This window comes from Solanum stenotomum, chromosome 2, assembly GCF_019186545.1.
Source record: "Solanum stenotomum isolate F172 chromosome 2, ASM1918654v1, whole genome shotgun sequence".
Classification (NCBI taxonomy): Eukaryota; Viridiplantae; Streptophyta; class Magnoliopsida; order Solanales; family Solanaceae; genus Solanum; species Solanum stenotomum.
In genome coordinates, this window is record NC_064283.1 from 72,944,295 (window position 1) to 72,963,522 (window position 19,228).

General features: G+C 31.8%; 1 protein-coding gene across 1 annotated transcript; it reads left to right on the top strand.

The window, feature by feature from the left end:
* The first annotated feature begins 6,772 nt into the window (after positions 1-6,772).
* Positions 6,773-18,865, top strand: LOC125856288 (MLP-like protein 28). Its single transcript, XM_049535803.1, has 5 exons — positions 6,773-7,002; positions 12,434-12,689; positions 17,336-17,346; positions 17,554-17,751; positions 18,215-18,865. The coding sequence occupies exons 1-5, from the start codon at positions 6,834-6,836 to the stop codon at positions 18,469-18,471; spliced, it is 891 nt and encodes a 296-aa protein (XP_049391760.1). The 5' UTR covers positions 6,773-6,833; the 3' UTR covers positions 18,472-18,865.
* Positions 18,866-19,228: the final 363 nt, after the last annotated feature.

Sequence of the window (19,228 nt, forward strand, 5' to 3'; positions counted from 1 at the left end):
GGTTACCATTAGAACTGTGCTTAGCCTAGCAGCTTCCTATGGTTGGGACTTATCTCAAATGGATGTTAACAATACCTTCTTGCAAGGTGATTTAGTTGAAGACATTTATATGGCACTTCCTCTGGGCTTCCAGGGACAGGGGGAATCTAAGGTGTGAAAGCGAGGAAGTCACTCTATGGTCTCAAGCAAGCATCTAGACAATGGAACATTAAGTTCACTGAGGCACTGTTGGCAACAGGTTACTCTCAAAGTGTTCATGATCACTCTCTTTTCGTTAGAAGGGAAGGAACTGAAATGGCTGTGATTTTAGTATATGTTGATGATCTTTTAATAACTGGGAATAGCTCCAGAATGGTTCAAGAAGCCAAAGACACACTGCACAAATATTTTAAAATGAAAGACTTGGGAAGTCTTAGATATTTTTTGGGGATTGAAATCTTGAAGTCTAAAGAAGGGTTATTACTGAATCAGAGGAAGTATGTTTTACAACTTATTTCAGAGATTGGACTGAGTGGAGCAAAGACTGTAAGCACTCCTTTAGAGTTCAACCACAAATTGACCAGCATAGAGTTTGATCGATACATTGGTGGATCTGATGATGCAGAGTTAGAAGATATTACAGCATACCAAAGACTGATTGGTAAATTGTTGTATTTGACAATTACCAGACCTGACATTTGCTTCAGTGTCCAGGTTCTGAGTCAATTCATGCAACACCCTAAGGTTTCACACTGGGAGGCAGCACTAAGAGTTGTAAGATATATTAAAAAATCTCCACGACTTGGAGTAATGCTTAGAAGAGGGACTGGTGTTACAAAACTCACAAGATACTGTGACTCAGACTGGGCTTCATGCCCAAACACACGAAGATCAGTAACTGGATACATGGTAAAACTTGGAGATTCTCTTATTTCTTGGAAATCAAAGAAGCAGCCGACAGTAAGTAGGAGTTCAGCTGAGGCAGAGTATAGAAGTTTGGCAGCCCTTGTTGCTGAACTAATCTGGTTAGCAGGATTACTAGATGAACTACACTTTCCAGGTGCCTCTCCAATCCCAGTGTTCACAGACAGCAAATCAGCCATCCAAATAGCTGAAAATCCAGTATTTCATGAGCGTACGAAGCACATAGATATTGATTGTCATTTTATTCGAGAGAAGGTGAAGTCACGGTTCATTGAACTTAAGCACTTGTCCACTACCATGCAACCTGCTGATATACTCACAAAAGGGCTAGGTGTTAGTCAACATCATCTCCTCATGACCAAACTTGGTGTGTTAGATGTCTTCCACCCTTCAATTTGAGGGGGTGTATTGAAATATAGATAAGTTGAGCTGTTGTATTGTGATTGGTCAGTTTAACAAGTTAGTTAGAGTCACGTGCTTTACATTTTGTTATGCAGTTAGTTAAGTTGTTAACATTGTTAGTTGTGAGGTTAGTTAGTAACAACAAATATAATCCTCTATATATAGAGGCTGAAATGTAAAAGGGCACATTGTTAGTTATGAGGTTAGTTAGTAACAACAAATATAATCCTCTATATATAGAGGCTGAAATGTAAAAGGGCACATACAATGAATTGATAATACACATTGAAATGTAGCTTTCTTCTAGATTCTTCCAAGAGATCTCTGTTTCTGCATTCTCTTTTCTTCTTCGTAAGAGTTCACAAATTCTATATTATGGACATTTACCGACTACCATAATTCTAATATTCCATTATAAGATGTATGTTATTTGATATTTTATTTCATATTTTGCAAAGTCTAAAAAGATACTCTCTTCGTCCCATTTTATGTGAGGTAGTTTGACTCGCCACGAAGTTTAAGAAAGAAATGATGAAGACTTTTAAAATTTGTGGTCCAAAATGAATGATAGAAATTTGTGTGGCTGTAAATCATTTCATTAAGGATAAAATATATATTTTATAGTTAAATTGTTATTTAATGTAAAAATGTGTCATTCTTTTTTGGACTAACTAAAAAGGAAAGTAAGTCATGGACAGAGGAAGTCTTATTTTATGGTTGAGATATGACATCCTTTCATTTACAACTTTATATCTCAGACAATAGGCATATTGTGCCAATAGGTATTAGGAAAAGAAAATTAAACATACAGAGATGATTTATTTTCTGCAATAGGCATGTGCTATATAAACCGTTTGCAGTGACGTAGCTATATCGAGTGAAGGTGGTTATTAAACACACTTCAATAAAATTTATAAAAAAATATATTATGTAAATAAGTTAAAAATTATGTTTATATATATTTAAATTTTGAACATTTTTAATTAAACTTCTAATTACGCCGCTGACAATTATTTGTTCTTATAATAATATTTGTTTATTCTATCATACGACATTGGAAGTAGACATTTAAATTTGAATAAGTTAAACATACACATTTGTCTTATATGGCATCTTACGTACGTGTATTATGCCAACGTAGGACATGTGTCTCTACTTATTCAATTTTATACAAATTTAAGTATCTACTTTTGCACATCTAAAGTTAGAGGGCATAAATGTGACACACCCCAAAACCGGATGTGATGGCACGTGTCCAAACCCCACCGGACACGTCAGCCTAACACCCAAAAACCCGACGATACGGAATTAATAAAACAAGAATAAGATAGAAAGATAAGCGGAAGTTTTTAAATAAACTCAATGAAACCCCAGAATTGGTTGTCACATGTACAAACCTCTAATATAGAATCTGAATAAAATATACAAGTCTCATAGTAAAGTTCTAGAATAGAACAGAACAGTAAAAATAGATAACTTGAGGGCACGTCTGGAATGAACCGCTACCTCTCAAGTAAGTCTGGAAGCTCTAATCTGAAGATGAGTAATAAGTCCGATCTGATAGAGCTGTCAACCTACACAACTGTGTAGAAGCAAGGGTGAGTACCAAAAGCAACAGGTACTCGCAAGTAACACTAAACTAAGCTAAACTAGCAGCTACAAACAACTCCTTTCAATCCTAACCGAACCACCGAAACTTCATTCTAACAGCGAACCAACAACCTATACTACACAATTCATAATCAACAGATATATCCAACAGTGTCTCAACATCAACCTCATATCCTCATGTAAGAGCAAATAGATCATATATCACATGAAGAGGGGCAAATAGGTAAAATCCACACACCACAGACAAAGATGAAGTCAAATGCGATGCAAATGCAATAATAATGTCATGTAATCATGATGCATGTCTGTCCTACGATACATATCTGTTGACGTAATCAGTCCGCGCTGAATACTCAAATCAGAACCCATGGGGGCCACACATGGACCATGTATCACCGCCGGAACCAGATCCCATCGGCATCCAAATCGCTAGCCGGAGCTAGTCCATCTCATATATCTCTAGCCGGAGCTAGTCTCAACTGTGTCTCATATCCATCCATCCTCATATCAGTGTCTCAGAACTCATGCAACAGATAGTTCACACATGGGATGAATAATGAATATGCACATGTCATCAATCACAATCATATCACGATCACATCATAGTATTACACATCATCTGTCTCAATCACAACCATATCACGATCACATCATAGTATTACACATCATCTGTCTCAATCACAACCATATCACGACCACATCATAGTATTACACATCATCTGTCTCAATCACAACCATATCACGACCACATCATAGTATTACACATCATCTGTCTCAACATCAATGTCTGTATCAATCATAGCCTACTCATGCTCTTCTATCCCCTCAATATCAGTTATCACATGACTTATTCAACAAATTCAAGTCACATATAACACATTTAGCTCGTTTTATTCCCCATCTTTCAATTACAACAATTTCAATCAACAAATAAAACTCATCCTCAATCCCCATTACTCCCCAACACAATTAGGAAAGTAGTCATGTGTAGTCTAAGAGTTTAACAAAGTTTAGAAGTCACTTGCCTCAAAACACTTCAACTAGTAACTCAAATTTGAGTTTTACCCTTCCGAGCACGCTCCAAATCACCACAATCTATTCATAAATGGAATCTCACAATCAATACGAATCTAACAACACCAATATCGTGAAATTTGGAGAAAAGGGTAAAATGGTCAAAAAAATCTCGTTCCGAAAAATATTCTCGAAATCTGGAAATTTTTAGTGAAAAATGTTCCCCAAGAAATTTAGAATCCAATAGTGAAAACCGTTTCGAAAAAGGAGTTGAAATGAGTTCACAAACTCAAATTTTCTATTAAATTCGGATTAGGCAAAAACCCCCAAATTTTTCAGTTGAGATCTCAAATTTTGATGTTAAAATCCATAAATAATCGATGGAAATCAAAGATATAAGTTGGAAATAACTTACCCAATGAATTCCTTGCGAAAACCCACTTGAAATCACCTATTTTCGAGCTCTCAAAGTCTAAAAATGGAGAAATGAGTATTTTTCAAGTTGGGGGAAAATAGTTACTGGTTTTTGACTAAAAAAAGACTGCTATTGCAGCTGAAACACAACAATAACACCAAAGTTTAAGTCCCCGTTGGACCCTCGGGATTCGTTCGGAATCTCGTGCACACAAACTAAATATGTACCCCCACTAAATTCGACGTTCCGGACTCAATGGAACCGTCGGAATTTGAATTCGAGGACTCCTTGACCCGAAATTCAATAAGATGCCAAGAAACTAGTTTAACGCCAAAAAAATTCGAAACTCAAACGGAGCGTCTAAAAATTCAACCAAGACTCATTCTAGACTTAGAATCGCCTCCCGAAACCAACGGTACTCTCGGAATTTCAATCCGAGCCTCGGAACCTCATATGTTGACCAAAGTCAACTCTTTATCACAATTTCACAACTTTAGCAACTTAGGACCTCAATTCTTCATTTCAACTCCAAATTCAACTCCGTAACTTCACACAGACCCGTTTCGACATTCTAAAACTGTCGGAATCGACGGAAATCCGATCCGAGTCCCGAAACTCCAAATAACTCGAAAAAGCACTTTTTAACCAACTTTAACTCATAAAAACTCAACTTTTTACCAACTTTTCCTCAAACTAACTTTACAACCACAAAACATGGGACTCGGGGCAACTACCGAAAGGGCAAAATAGTCATTTCCACGAAAAATTACCAAAATGACCTTTCGGGTCATTACAAAATGTCAGCTGAAGCTAAATTAAAAGACATATTTATGTATTATGTCATTCAACTATTCAAGTTCTATGTATTAATTAATATTTATATCTAGATCTTTATTACATATCACTTTATTTTATTTTAATCTATATGGGAGCGTATGTGGTGTTGAAAATTAAGCTATCTCAAATGACATGTGATGATGGCATATATATAGCTTTTAGAATCATATGATAAGAGTAATTATATTCCAATGGAGAATATATTCAACCCTAGAGCCAAATCTCTTAATGATGAACTTGAATGGTTTTCATTATTGCATTTCTTAGATTTTGAATTCAATTGACCACTTTTTGCTTTGGTCATATCTAAATAAAAAACACAAATATAAAGAGGAGATAAATTATGAACTTAGTACTTTCATGAGACACATCCGTTAGTATAACATTTACTCAACACAAATAAAATATTTGGATACATCTTCAGAAGGAAATGGATCTCGAGCCTAATATAATCGCAAAAATTAACTTAAAAGAAAAAGTGTTTATTTAAGTTTTATACGGAGTCCGAACCATGGGTATTTGCATGTCACTTATGTCGTATTCCATTCTATTAATCCCCCCAGATCCAAGTATTTCAGTGCCAGGACTGGGGTGAAAATACCCACGATCCGGACTTGAATTTGAATTTCTATATTCTGGATGAGAAACTAAAAAAATAAGATGTCATTTAGTTTTTCCCATCTCACTAGTTAGAGGAAACTTTTTTATTTCCTTCAAGTGTTTCGAAGTTTATTCAAGTATGTATAACATACATGTATGATTCGCAATAGCTTTATTTATGGACTTATATTAAGGAATACTAAAGGGTGTCGTAAACATGAAAGTAACCATTTAGATCATGAGGAAGGTTATAATTAAAGATGTACTGGGTTACAATCATAATAATGAGAAGTAATGGAAGTAACATCTTAGGAGTTATGAACACTTACCGACCATGCACCATAATTCTAATATTCCATTATTATAAGATGTGTGTTATTTTATTTGTTATTTTATTTCATATTTTGCAAAGTCTAAAATGATATTATTTTGTGGTTAAGATATGACATCCTTCATTTATAATTTTATATCTCACACAATAGACATGTGCCAATAGGTATTAGGAAAAGAAATTTAAACAAATAGATATGATTTATTTTCTGCATTAGGCATGTGCTACAATGAAAATTATATTATATTTATAAAAAATTTTATGATGTAAATAAGTTAAGAATTATGTTTATATATATATATATATATATATATATATATATTAAATTCTGAACATTTTAAATAAAATTTCTAATTTCGCCGTTGACAATTATTTGTTCTTATAAAAATATTTGTTTATTCTATCACACTTTGAAGGAATATGTATGATACCTTGTAACTTCTTTTTAAAGGTAATTTTGCTATAAAAGTAAAAGGTTAGGTAACAAATTATTTTTAAAAAATAGGTTAAGGTGTGAATAGCTAAAATGATATACATTAAGGGTGTAATTAAAATGTTATTAACTCGTAGATGTGTGGTGGATAATGTTTCTACTAGCTAGCATTTTCACATTTAATTAAAATCTATATAAAGATTACAAGTTCTAAATATTTTCTCATCACTTTTTTTCACAATGTAACGCTATTCTTAAGAAGTAGAAAATATGGGTTTGAAAGGTAAATGATTGCTTCAATGGAGATGAAGTGTGGCGAGGGCTCGTTTTTTGATATTTTTCACACTAGTACTCACCAGGTACCCAATATATGTCCTAAAAATATCGTCCATTTTGAGATTCATGAAGGTGAAATCGTAAAGACTGGTTCGATTGTTAGTTGGAAATATAACGAAGGTAACGCACATTTTTGTGGTACTCTATCTCTCCCTCAATAGGATTTACTTGCATAATTTTTCTCTATTTGGAGTATTTGATAATAACTAATAAGAAAGTTAATTTTTAAGAAAATAAACTTCATGAAAAAAATAAATTCGATGGTGTTTAATTTTCATAAATATAGTACAAGTATATCCTTTAATTTTCATAAAAGGAATATAACTTCATTCGCTTATGGGTGGAAGAAATTCTTAATTAAAATTATTTTAACTTTTACATTTTTTTTCTATTGGCTCCTACTTACACTTAAACATTACTTCTAATCATTCATCAAAGTAGTAATAACATCACAAATATTATTTTCTCACCAAATAATATTTTGTAAATGTTTAAATCTTTCATAAGGTATTGAACAGTTGAACTAGTGACAACGATCTCTTTTATTTTCTGTTTCTAATGATAATAGCTGGACAAGAAATGTATATGAAGCAATTAATTGAAACCGTCGATCCTCACAAGAAATTAATCAAATGGAAAGTTATTGAAGGAGATTTATTAGAGTTGTATAATTATTGTAATTTTACAACATCTTGTGAACGTCAGTGGACTACTTGGACAATTGAATACGAAAAGAAAACTGAAGATACCCCAGAACCCCTCCTTCACTTGGGTCTTCTCCTTGCCATGACCATGGATATAGAAAATCACCCTCTCAAAAAATAGTATATATATATATATATATATATATATATATATATAATAATACACACACATTAGAAATAAGTGTGCTTGTGTGATGAATAATTTGCTAGTTCTAGCTAGCATGTGGAATAATAAACAATATAATGTCTATGTGACTATGTCCACACACATTATAAGTATGTGTGTGTTGTTGTGATGAATATTTGGCTAGTTCTAGCTAGCATGTGGAATAAATAATGTTGTTTTGATGAATATGTCGTATATGTCAGTGCCAGGTCTGGGGTGAAAATACCCACGATCTAAACTTGTATTTGAATTCCCATATTCTGAATGGAAAACTAAAAAATAAGATGTCATTTAGTTTTTCCCATCTCACTAGTTAGAGGAAACTTTCTTATTTCTTTCAAGTGTTTCGAAGTTTATTCAAGTATGAAGTATGTATAACATACATGTATAATCCGCAATCTTTATTTATGGGCTTATATTAAGAAATACTAAAGAATGTCATGAACATGAGATTAACCATTAAGATCATGAGGAAGGCTATAAAGATGTACTTTGTTACAATCATAACGGTGAGAAGTAATGGAAGTAGCATCTAAGAAATTATGGACATTTATCGACCACCATAATTCTAATATTCCATTATAAGATGTATATTATTTTGCAAAATCTAAAAAGTTATTATTTTGTGGTTGAGATATGACATCCTTCAATTTTATTTGTTATTTTATTTCATATTTTGCAAAGTCTAAAAAGTTATTATTTTGTGGTTGAGATATGACATCCTTGATTTATAATTTTACTAGATAAAGGTGCCCGTGCTATGGTCGAAATAAGTTTAATTGGTACTATAACTAATCTCCAGATACCATAACAATGACGCATCCAAATTATAACATGAAATAGGGAACCATCAAAAGAAAATGTAGTGATGTTGAGTTGGTGGTCGTACATTCACTATCCCAGTATAGTGCGTTTTTCTTTGAAAATATATATAAATACCTAAAAAAAAATAAAAAAAAATATATATATATATATATCATAAATACCACCATTAATATTATAGTAGCTATAACACGGTACGCACCTTCATGAATATATTAATTTACACAAAATATATCACACCCATATAAGAGGTCATAACCAGCAACCCTTTTAAGTTTGTGGCTATTAGATGGCTAGTCTCGGCAGGAATTCAAGAAAAGTTGAGGATATTGAACACCAACTCTTGAATCCCAGTGAAAAGAAAGAAAAACTTACTACTTGTGCTATTAAATTTTTTCTAATTGAAAAGACAAATAAATAATATCCGATGCAGAAACTTTTAGTAGAAAAATATATATAAAATGTTGTTTAACTCGTCCCTCTATTCTAAATTGAACCTCCATATTTAACTTTAGTACAAATAAGAAAATAGTTAGAAAGCATGAAAATGATTTACTGTTTTTATTCCCAAGAAACTTCTGGTGTGCCCTTACAAACTTGAAATTTCCTTTTTAGCATACATAGACATAGGTAGTGAACTGAGTGTCTTTCGTAAGTCCTATTTGCTCAAAAAATTTCATGTATTTCCAGATCACTAAACTATTTTACTCCCAAGGATTTTCTCGATCTCAAGTGTTAAGGTAGAGAGGTAACAACTACTAGGGATCAATCACAACGTAATAATCTAGCTCAAGCAAGTGTTGTGGCATATAAAATTGGTGTTCGAAAAAATAACAATTTCTGTTTACAGAGGAAAACACTATCACACCAAAGCAAGAAACAAAAGTACAAAAACATGCATCTGTTTTCTTTTAGGAAAAGTTTTAAAGACAATTCATTCTAATTAACTTATATTACGCAGTCGGTACTCATCTGCCTAAATGTTGCAATATTATTAACTCTGGGAAGACCTCCTTTGAGGTAACGAAGCAATGTTTTCTACTCGAATTACATATAATTTCAATCCACAAGTTCCCCAGTTATCAGATTCACATTTGACAAGTTAATTGAAGAGATAAACACACTTGAACTATTACTTTTCCACGAGTTTCACACGTGAACAATTGGCTGTTCTCCTTTTCTTTTCCTAACTAAACTATCACCATTTATAAGGGAAAAATGATGGTTTTTTATGTTCTTTTGGATAGCACAGGACAGGTTAATTAATGCCTCAGCCTGAGAGTTGTAGTGATGCCTCTACAGGTACTCCCGTAGACAAAATCGAAGCTCTACCTCTCTTGCGTCGTCTTCCTCTGTTACTGTTGATAGTTTTGCCCCTTCAGGTATCAGCTGGTTAATTTTTCCTCAAGATTTGATATCTTCTTTCTTTCTGTTGTTAGTAATCCATCTTATGTGTGTTACTTTTTCATCAATTTTAATAATTCCTTTGTAAAATTTGACTACATCCAGATCCTAAGAGACTACTAAGAGTGACAACAATGTAGAAAACAGAGAGAACCAAGGTAGCTTATCGATCTAACCACTGGCATGTAGCACAGTTTGCAACAGGGGAACTATTTACATTGTCAAAATCTTTAAAATGATGCAGTTGTCTTGCAAAGTTTTGATCTTTTTACTCCCAAGTCAATTGAAGAGAGAACGGGATTTCACACGTGAACAGTTAGTTGTTCTCTTAATTCTTCTTTTTCTACCTGAACAATAATCTTCTATGTATTTTGTAAGAGAACCAGTAATATTTTTTTATCTTCTTGTGGATAACGCTGGACAGATCAATGAATGTCTAAGACTCAGAGTCCTTATAGACCAATAAGAGTGACAGCAATGTAGAAAACAGAGAGTAGTTTATTGATCGCATATACAATACGGAAAAAGTAACTCATAATATTATCGTCAACCAAAATAACCACTTACTAAGAGAAAAACCTCGTGAACTCCAGACCAAACCTATTTTCATTACTACATGTACAAGGCATTTTTGGAAGGTGAAAAAATCAAAAAAATATTTCCTTTATATGACGCATATGCAATTTCGAGAGTTAAATCACATTTTAATATGCTCTTCAAATATTTCTTAATTTCCATTTCACTTTTATATTCTTTCATCTGTTCATGTTAAATATAGAAGTGAAAATTCATCAGGGGTAAAAACACATCAGTCTTTTGGTTGATCTATTTAGGACCTAATGACGAAATAACTCAAAACTATAAGCACAAGTAAGCTAAATCTTTCATTGAAAATCGAAGCATGAGATGGATTTATTTTTGGGAAAATTATATGAAATAGCAAATTATTAATTCAAATTAGATGTTATAGTTATAGTTTATTTTATTTGTAATTCGCAGCAAACATCCCATTTTTTTGCCATCTGATTCGGTATACAATTAGCCATTTTCGGTATACAATTACCCATTCGGTGTACAAATGTATAATATGTACAAAATGCATTTGTGTTTATATAAAGCGAGAGAAAAGTGTATACAAATACATATATTTTCGTCCTATACACTTATAACTATACAAATACAGATCTTATTATACAAATTACAATATATAAATGAATTTATACAAAACTGAACAATTTATATAAAATTGGATGTATCTAGCGAATTATACAAATAAAAAACTCCATAGCAAACATAAAATTTGCTATGGAGAGTAATTATATAAACTAAAGATATAACATACAAATATGATTTTTATGTTTGTTATATGTGAAAGCTGCTCTTTATTTTTTGCAATAGGCATGTGCTATTAACTGTTTGTAGTGGCATAGCTATATAGAGTGAAGGTGGTTATTAAACACTATTCAATGAAAACTATATTATATTTATAAACAATTATATATTATATACATATGTTAAAAATTATGTTTATATATATTTAAATTTTAAACATTTTAATAAAAAATTTAATTTCACCGTTGACAATTATTTGTTCTTATAAAATATTTGTTTATTCTATCATACAACATTGTAAGTTTCACATTTAACAGTTTGAAGGGATATGTATGATACCTTGTAAGTTTTTTTTAAAGGTAATTTTGCTGTAAAAGGTTAGGTAATAAATTATTTTTTAAAATTAGGTTAAGGTGTGAATAGCTAAAATGATAATACATTGAGGGTGCAAAATGTTATTAACTCGTAGATATGTGGTGAATAATGTTTCTACTAGCTAGCATTCCACATTTAACTAAAATCTATATAAAGACTACAAGTTCTAAATATTTTCTCACCACTTTTTTCAGCAACGTATTGCTATTCTTAAGAAGTAGAAAATATGGGTTTGAAAGGTAAGTTGATTGCTTCATTGGAGATGAAGTGTGGAGGACACTCAGTTTTTGAGGTTTTTCACACCAATACTCATCATATAGTCAACATATGTCCTAGAAATGTCACCCATTTTGAAGTTCATGAAGGTGAAATCATAAAGGCTGGTTCGATTGTTAGTTGGAAATATTACGAGGATAACACACATTATTTTTTCGTACTCTATCTCTCTCTCTCTATCTCTCTATCTCTATTTGATTTACTTGCATAAATTATTTTAACTTTTGAAATAATTCTTAATTAAGATTATTTTAACTTTTACATTTTTTTTAATTGGCTCCAAGCCTCCAACTAACACTTGAACATTACTTACTAATCTTTAGTAATAACAAAAAATTCATCATAGTAGTAACATCACAAATATAATTTTCTCACCAAAAGTATTTTGTAAATGTTTAAATCTTTCACAAGGGTATTGAACAGTTGAACTAGTGATAACATCTCTTGTATTTTCTGTTTCTAATGATTATAGCTGGACAAGAAATGTATATGAAGCACTTAATTGAAGCCGTCGATCCTCACAAGAAATTGATCAAATGGAAAGTTATTGAAGGAGATTTATTAGAGTTGTATAATTACTTTGATTATACAACATCTTGTGACCACCAATGGACTACTTGGACAATTGAATACGAAAAGAAAACTGAAGACACCCCAGAACCCCTCATTCACTTGAGTAATATCTTTGACATGACCAAGGATATAGAGGGTCACCTTCTCCAGAAATAGTGTGTGTATATATATATATATATATATATAAACATTAGAAGTAACTGTGTTTGTGTGATGAATAATTTGCAACTAGCTAGCATGTAGAATAATAAATAATATAATGTCAATGTCCATTCAAAGTTGGAGGTCATAGATGTTAGCTGAAGCCAAATTAAAAGACATTGTATCATGTCATTCAAGTTTTATGTATTAATATTTATATTTATATCTTTTTTACATATCATTTTATATTATTTTATATATCTATATGGAGCGTATGTGGTGTTGAAAAATTAAGTTATCTCAAATGACATGTGATGATAGAATAAATATGACTTTTAGAATCATATGATAAGAGTAATTAATTATATTCCGATGGAGAATATATTCAACCCTAGAGCCAAATATCTTAATGATGAACTTGAATGGTTTTCATTATTGCATTCTTAGATTTTGAATTCAATTGACCACTTTTTGCTTTGGTCATATCTAAATAAAAACACAAATATAAAGAGAAGAGAAATTATGAACTTAGACTACTTTCATAAGACACATCCATTAGTATAACATTTGCTCAACACAAATAAAATATTTGGATAAATATCGTAAGGAAATGGATCTCGAGCCTAAAATAATTGCAAAAATTAACTTAAAGGGAAAAGTGTTTACTTAAGTTTTATAAAGAGTTCGGGGTTCTTGTCCGTCACCAACATAGTATATTTTCATTCCATTAATTCCTCAGATCTGGATATTTCACTGTCAGATCGACCTGGAGCATGCAAACTCAAGTATTTCGAAGTTTATTCAAGTATGTATAACATACATGTATGATTCACAATAGATTTATTTATGGGCTTACATTAAGGAATATTAAAGGATATTATAAACGTGAAACTAACTATTAAAATCATGAGGAATGTTATAAAGATGTACTGAGTTACAATCATAATGATGAGAAGTAATGAAAGTAACATCTTAGAAAGTTATGGACATTTACCGACTACCATAATTCTAATATTCCATTATAAGATGTATGTTATTTTATTTGATATTTTATTTCATATTTTCCAAAGTCTAAAAAGATACTCTCTTCGTCCCATTTTATGTAAGGTAGTTTGACTCACCACGAAGTTTAAGAAAGAAATGATGAAGACTTTTAAAATTTGTGGTCCAAAATGAATTATAGAAATTTGTGTAGTTGTAAATCATTTCATTAAGGGTAAAATATATATTTTATAGTTAAATTGTTACTTAATATAGAAATGTGTCATTCTTTTTTGAACCGACTTCTGATCCTAAATCGTTTTAATTCGATTCTTTTTCTCAAATTCACTTTAGATTCATGTACCCAAATCATATACACAAAATCTAACCCAAACAACTCAAGGAAACAACACTTTAACATCAAGAAACTTCTTAATCAACTCATATTCAAGAACGAAATCAATTCAAGAACAACTATCAATAACATCAAATTCTCAATCTTTTTAGGACGAAAATACTCTGAATTAAACATGCTTGGCGTGTGGGTGAACTAACCCAACGTTATGTGATCTCACATACCTTGTAGGGATCACCCTCGACGAAATCCACAAGCTGAACTCGACGAACTTGACGATTTCCTTGCTTCTCCGTCTTTTTTCTCCTCTTCTTTCCTCTTCTCTAAAACTCTAACTCTTTTCCAAAAGCGTAAAACTGACCAAGTTCAGTTTAGACCCTTAATTAATTCACTAAAATGAATTTAATTAATTGGATAAGGAAAAGACTGAAATACCCTTCAAAAATCCGGATTGGACATTTCCTTATTTGAATAGCCCAACTTCCAATGGGCGTATCTCACTCATACGAATTCGGATTCGCACAAACTTGGCGGTGTTGGAAAGATCATCCCAAGATATTTCCAACCATACCTGGAAGCACACCTAACTCATCCTGATCTAGGAGTTATGTCCATTTGAAGTTGGTCGAAACTCAACTTATTCTAACTTAACAAAATTTCCAGATTTTCATTCTTTCCAAAAATGACTATTTCCATTTATTAGCTTCTTCCTAGTTATTTCAATTTGCGAGATGTTATAATATTTCCCCCTTGGTAACATTCGTCCTCGAATGAGATTACTCTTATTAGGCTAAGGGTGCAACATGCAACATTCAGTTCAAGCACCCACAATTAAATGCAAAACAACATGCCAACTTAAAAATAAATACTAAGAAAGGATTAGTACCTTAATTCAGAACTTCTCCAGATTCGAAGAGATGTGGGTATCTCTTCTTCATATCTTTCTTAGCTCCTCAAGTAGCTTCCTTAACAAATGGGTTCCTCCAAGGAACTTTGACTGATGCTACCTATTTTGTTCTCAACTTGCGAACTTGGCAAATCTAGAATCTGAACAAGAATCTCTTCATAAGATAAGCTATATTTGATTCCAATATCTTTGATTGGTATAATCAACAAAGGATCACCCATGCACTTCTTCAACATGGAGATGTGAAACACCGGATGAACCGCGGCTAACTCTTGTGGTAGCTCCAACTCATAAGCTACATTACCTACCCTTTTCGATATTCTGTAAGGGCCAATATACCGGGGACTAAGTTTTCCCTTCTTACTAAATCTCATAACGCCCTTCATGGGTGAAACCTTCAAATACACCTAATCATCAACTTCAAACTCTAACTCTCTTCTCCTAACATCAGTGTAGGATTTCTGATGACTCTGTGCCGTTTTCAACCTCTCTTGGAGTCCATCCACCATTGGTACACACAATCCACCTTGATACCTCAACACACCATCTCCCCCTTGTTCAAAAGCCATTACTTTTTGTTTATGAACATTTGCCTTCAATTCAACAAAATGGGGTCTTGGTCTTGCTTGTCTTTTACTTCTGACACTAATAATGATTCAACCCCATTCGTCACCACCACTCCTCCTTCTTGGAATCCATAAGTCTGACTCCCTGGCGTGCAAGTCTATGTACATCTTTTGCTAACTCTCGCTTTTCTTCCTCAGTATGTGTGTGTTAGTGTGATGAATAATTGACTAGTTCTAGCTGGCATGTGGAATAAATAATGTTGTTTTTGATGAATATGTTGCATATGTCAGTGCCAGGTCTGGGGTGAAAATACCCACGATCTAGACTTGTATTTGAATTTCCATCTTCTATATGGGAAACTAAAAAATAAGATGTCATTTAGTTTTTCCCATCTCACTAGTTAGAGGAAACTTTCTTATTTTCTTTCAAAGTGTTTCAAAGTTTATTCAAGTATGCAGTATGTATAACATACATGTATGATCCACAATCTTTATTTATGGGCTTATATTAATGAATGCTAAAGAATGTCATGAACATGAGATTAACCATTAAGATCATGAGGAAGGCTATAAAGATGTACTAGGTTACAATCATAACGGTGAGAAGTAATGGAAGTAGCATCTAAGAAATTATGGACATTTATCGACCACCATAATTCTAATATTCCATTATAAGATGTATATTATTTTATTTCATATTTTGCAAAGTCTAAAAAGTTATTATTTTGTGGTTGAGATATGACATCCTTCAATTTTATTTGTTATTTTATTTCATATTTTGCAAAGTCTAAAAAGTTATTATTTTGTGGTTGAGATATGACATCCTTCATTTATAATTTTATATCTCACACAATAGGCATGTGCCAATAGGTATTAGGAAAAGAAAATTAAACAAATAGATATGATTTATTTTTGGGAAAATTATATAACAACAACAACAACAACATACCCAGTGAAATCCCACTAAGTGGGGTCTGGGGAGGGTAGAGTGTACGCAGACCTTACCACTACCTCGTGGAGGTAGAGAGGCTGTTTCCGGGAAAATTATATGAAATAGCAAATTATTAATTCAAATTAAATGTTATAGTCATAGTTTATTTTATTTGTAATTCGTAGCAAACATCTCATTTTTTGTCATTTGGTTCGGTATACAATTAGCCATTTTCGGTATACAATTACCCATTCGGTATACAATTACCCATTCGGTATACAAGTATATAAAATGTATAAAATGTGTTTGTGTTTGTATAAACCAAGAGAAAAATGTATATACAAATACAAATACATATATTTTCGTCCTATACACTTATAATTATACAAATACAGATCTTATTATACAAATTACAATGTATGAATGAATTTATACAAAACTGAACAATTTGTATAAAATTGGATGTATCTAGCGAATTATACAAATCAAAAGCTCTATAGCAAACCTAAATTTTGATATGGAGCGCAATTATGCAAACTATAGCTATAACATACAAATATGATTTTTATGTTTGTTATATGTGAAAGTTGCTCTTTATTTTTTGCGATAAGCATGTGCTATGAACCATTTGTAGTGGCGTAGCTATATAGAGTGAAGGTGGTTATTAAACACTATTCAATGAAAACTATGTTATATTTATAAAAAATTATATTATGTACATAAGTTAAAAATTATGTTTATATATATTTAAATTTTGAACATTTTTAATAAAATTTCTAATTTCACCTTTGACAATTATTTGTTCTTATAAAAATATTTGTTTATTCTATCATACAACATTGTAAGTTTCACATTAAACACTTTGAAGGAATATGTATGATACATTGTAAGTTTTTTTAAAGTTAATTTTGCTATAACAGTAAAAGGTTAGGTAATAAATTATTTTTAAAAAAATAGGTGAAGGTGTGAATAGCTAAAATGATGATACATTGAGGGTGCAAAATTATTAACTCGTAGATATGTGGTGGAAAATGTTTGATACTTTCTAGCATTTCACATCTAATTGAAATCTATATAAAGACTACAAGTTCTAAATATTTTCTCACCACTTTTTTCACAACGTATTGATATTCTTAAGAAGTAGAAAATATGGGTTTGAAAGGTAAGTTAATTGCTTCAATAGAGATGAATTGTGGAGGGGGCTCGTTTTTTGATATTTTTCACACCAATACTCATCAGGTACCCAATATAAGTCCTAGGACTATCGGCCATTTTGAGATTCATGAAGGTGAAATCGTAAAAACTGGTTCGATTGTTAGTTGGAAATATATCGAAGGTAACAAACATTTTTTTGGTACTCTATCTCTCTCTCTCAATATGATTTACTTGCATAAATTTTCTCTATTTGGAGTATTTGATAATAACTAATAAGAAAGTTAATTTTTAAGAAAATAATCTTCATGAAAAAAAAAATCGATGGTGTTTAATTTTCATAAATATAGTACAAGTATATCCTTTAATTTTCATAAAAGGAATATAACTTCTTTCGCTTATGGGTGGAAGAAACTTTTAATTAAAATTATTTTAACTTTTACATTTTTTTCTATTGGCTCCTACTAACACTTAAACATTACTTCTAATCATTAGTAATAAAAAAAATTCATCAAAGTACTAATAACATCACAAATATTATTTTCTCACCAAATAATATTTTGTAAATGTTTAAATCTTTCATAAGGTATTGAACAGTTGAACTAGTGATAACGATATCTTGTATTTTCTGTTTCTAATGATTATAGCCGGACAACATAAGTATATGAAGCAATTAATTGAAGCCATCGATCCTCACAAGAAATTGATCAAATGGAAAATTATTGAAGGAGACTTATTAGAGTTGTATAATTACTTTGATTATACAACATCTTGTGACCACCAATGGACTACTTGGACAATTGAATACGAAAAGAAAACTGAAGACACCCCAGAACCCATCATTCACTTCCGTAATATCCTTGACATGACCAAGGATGTAGAGGCTCACCTTCTCCAGAAATAGTGTGTGTATATATATATATATACACACACACAAACATTAGAAGTAACTGTGTTTGTGTGATGAATAATTTGCAACTAGCTAGCATGTGGAATAATAAATAATATAATGTCAATGTCCATACACATTATAAGTATGTGTGTTAGTGTGATGAATAATTGGCTAGTTCTAGCTAGCATGTGGAATAAATAATGTTGTTTTTGATGAATATTGTTGTATATGTCACTAGTACTAATATCATGCACAAAAGCATAAACATATATTAACTGATCAACCAATTCCTTTTTAAGAATCATAGCAGAAGAATACTAAGATGGCACATTATCTGCCAGAATATAACGAATTCCCAACGATTACATAAGAAAGACGTATCAATAGTCTGCAACTTCCTTCGAAAGCCTGCAAAAAGTGAAGTGTTGAATCTTGATATCTGTCAACAGGATCTCATCAAACACTAAAATGAACACACCAGTGAAAAGAGCAATAACTCTACCTGCTTTTGTTATCGAGATAGGACCTCGCAACACAACCAACAAATGCAGCATACATCACAACTCCTAACAGGGGTATAAAGCTGTGTTGATAAAATAAAGGCACATCAGAGAAACCTTAGTCACTCCTCCCACACAGCAGACTCCATCAAAACAAACGAAAAGAATGAAGCTACATATAACAGTTACCATTGTCAAAAAAAAGAATGAAGCTACATATAACTTGAACATAGAGACTCAAGACTCAAGTGCCCCAAAAACGCACCACA

Excerpts from the sequence above, each read along its gene's own strand:
- LOC125856288 (XM_049535803.1), top strand. The coding sequence starts at position 6,834 with ATGATTGCTTCAATGGAGATGAAGTGTGGCGAGGGCTCGTTTTTTGAT. Across the intron at positions 7,003-12,433 it reads TAGTTGGAAATATAACGAAG|CTGGACAAGAAATGTATATG; the intron begins GTAACGCACATT and ends TAATGATTATAG. Across the intron at positions 17,752-18,214 it reads TAGTTGGAAATATATCGAAG|CCGGACAACATAAGTATATG; the intron begins GTAACAAACATT and ends TAATGATTATAG.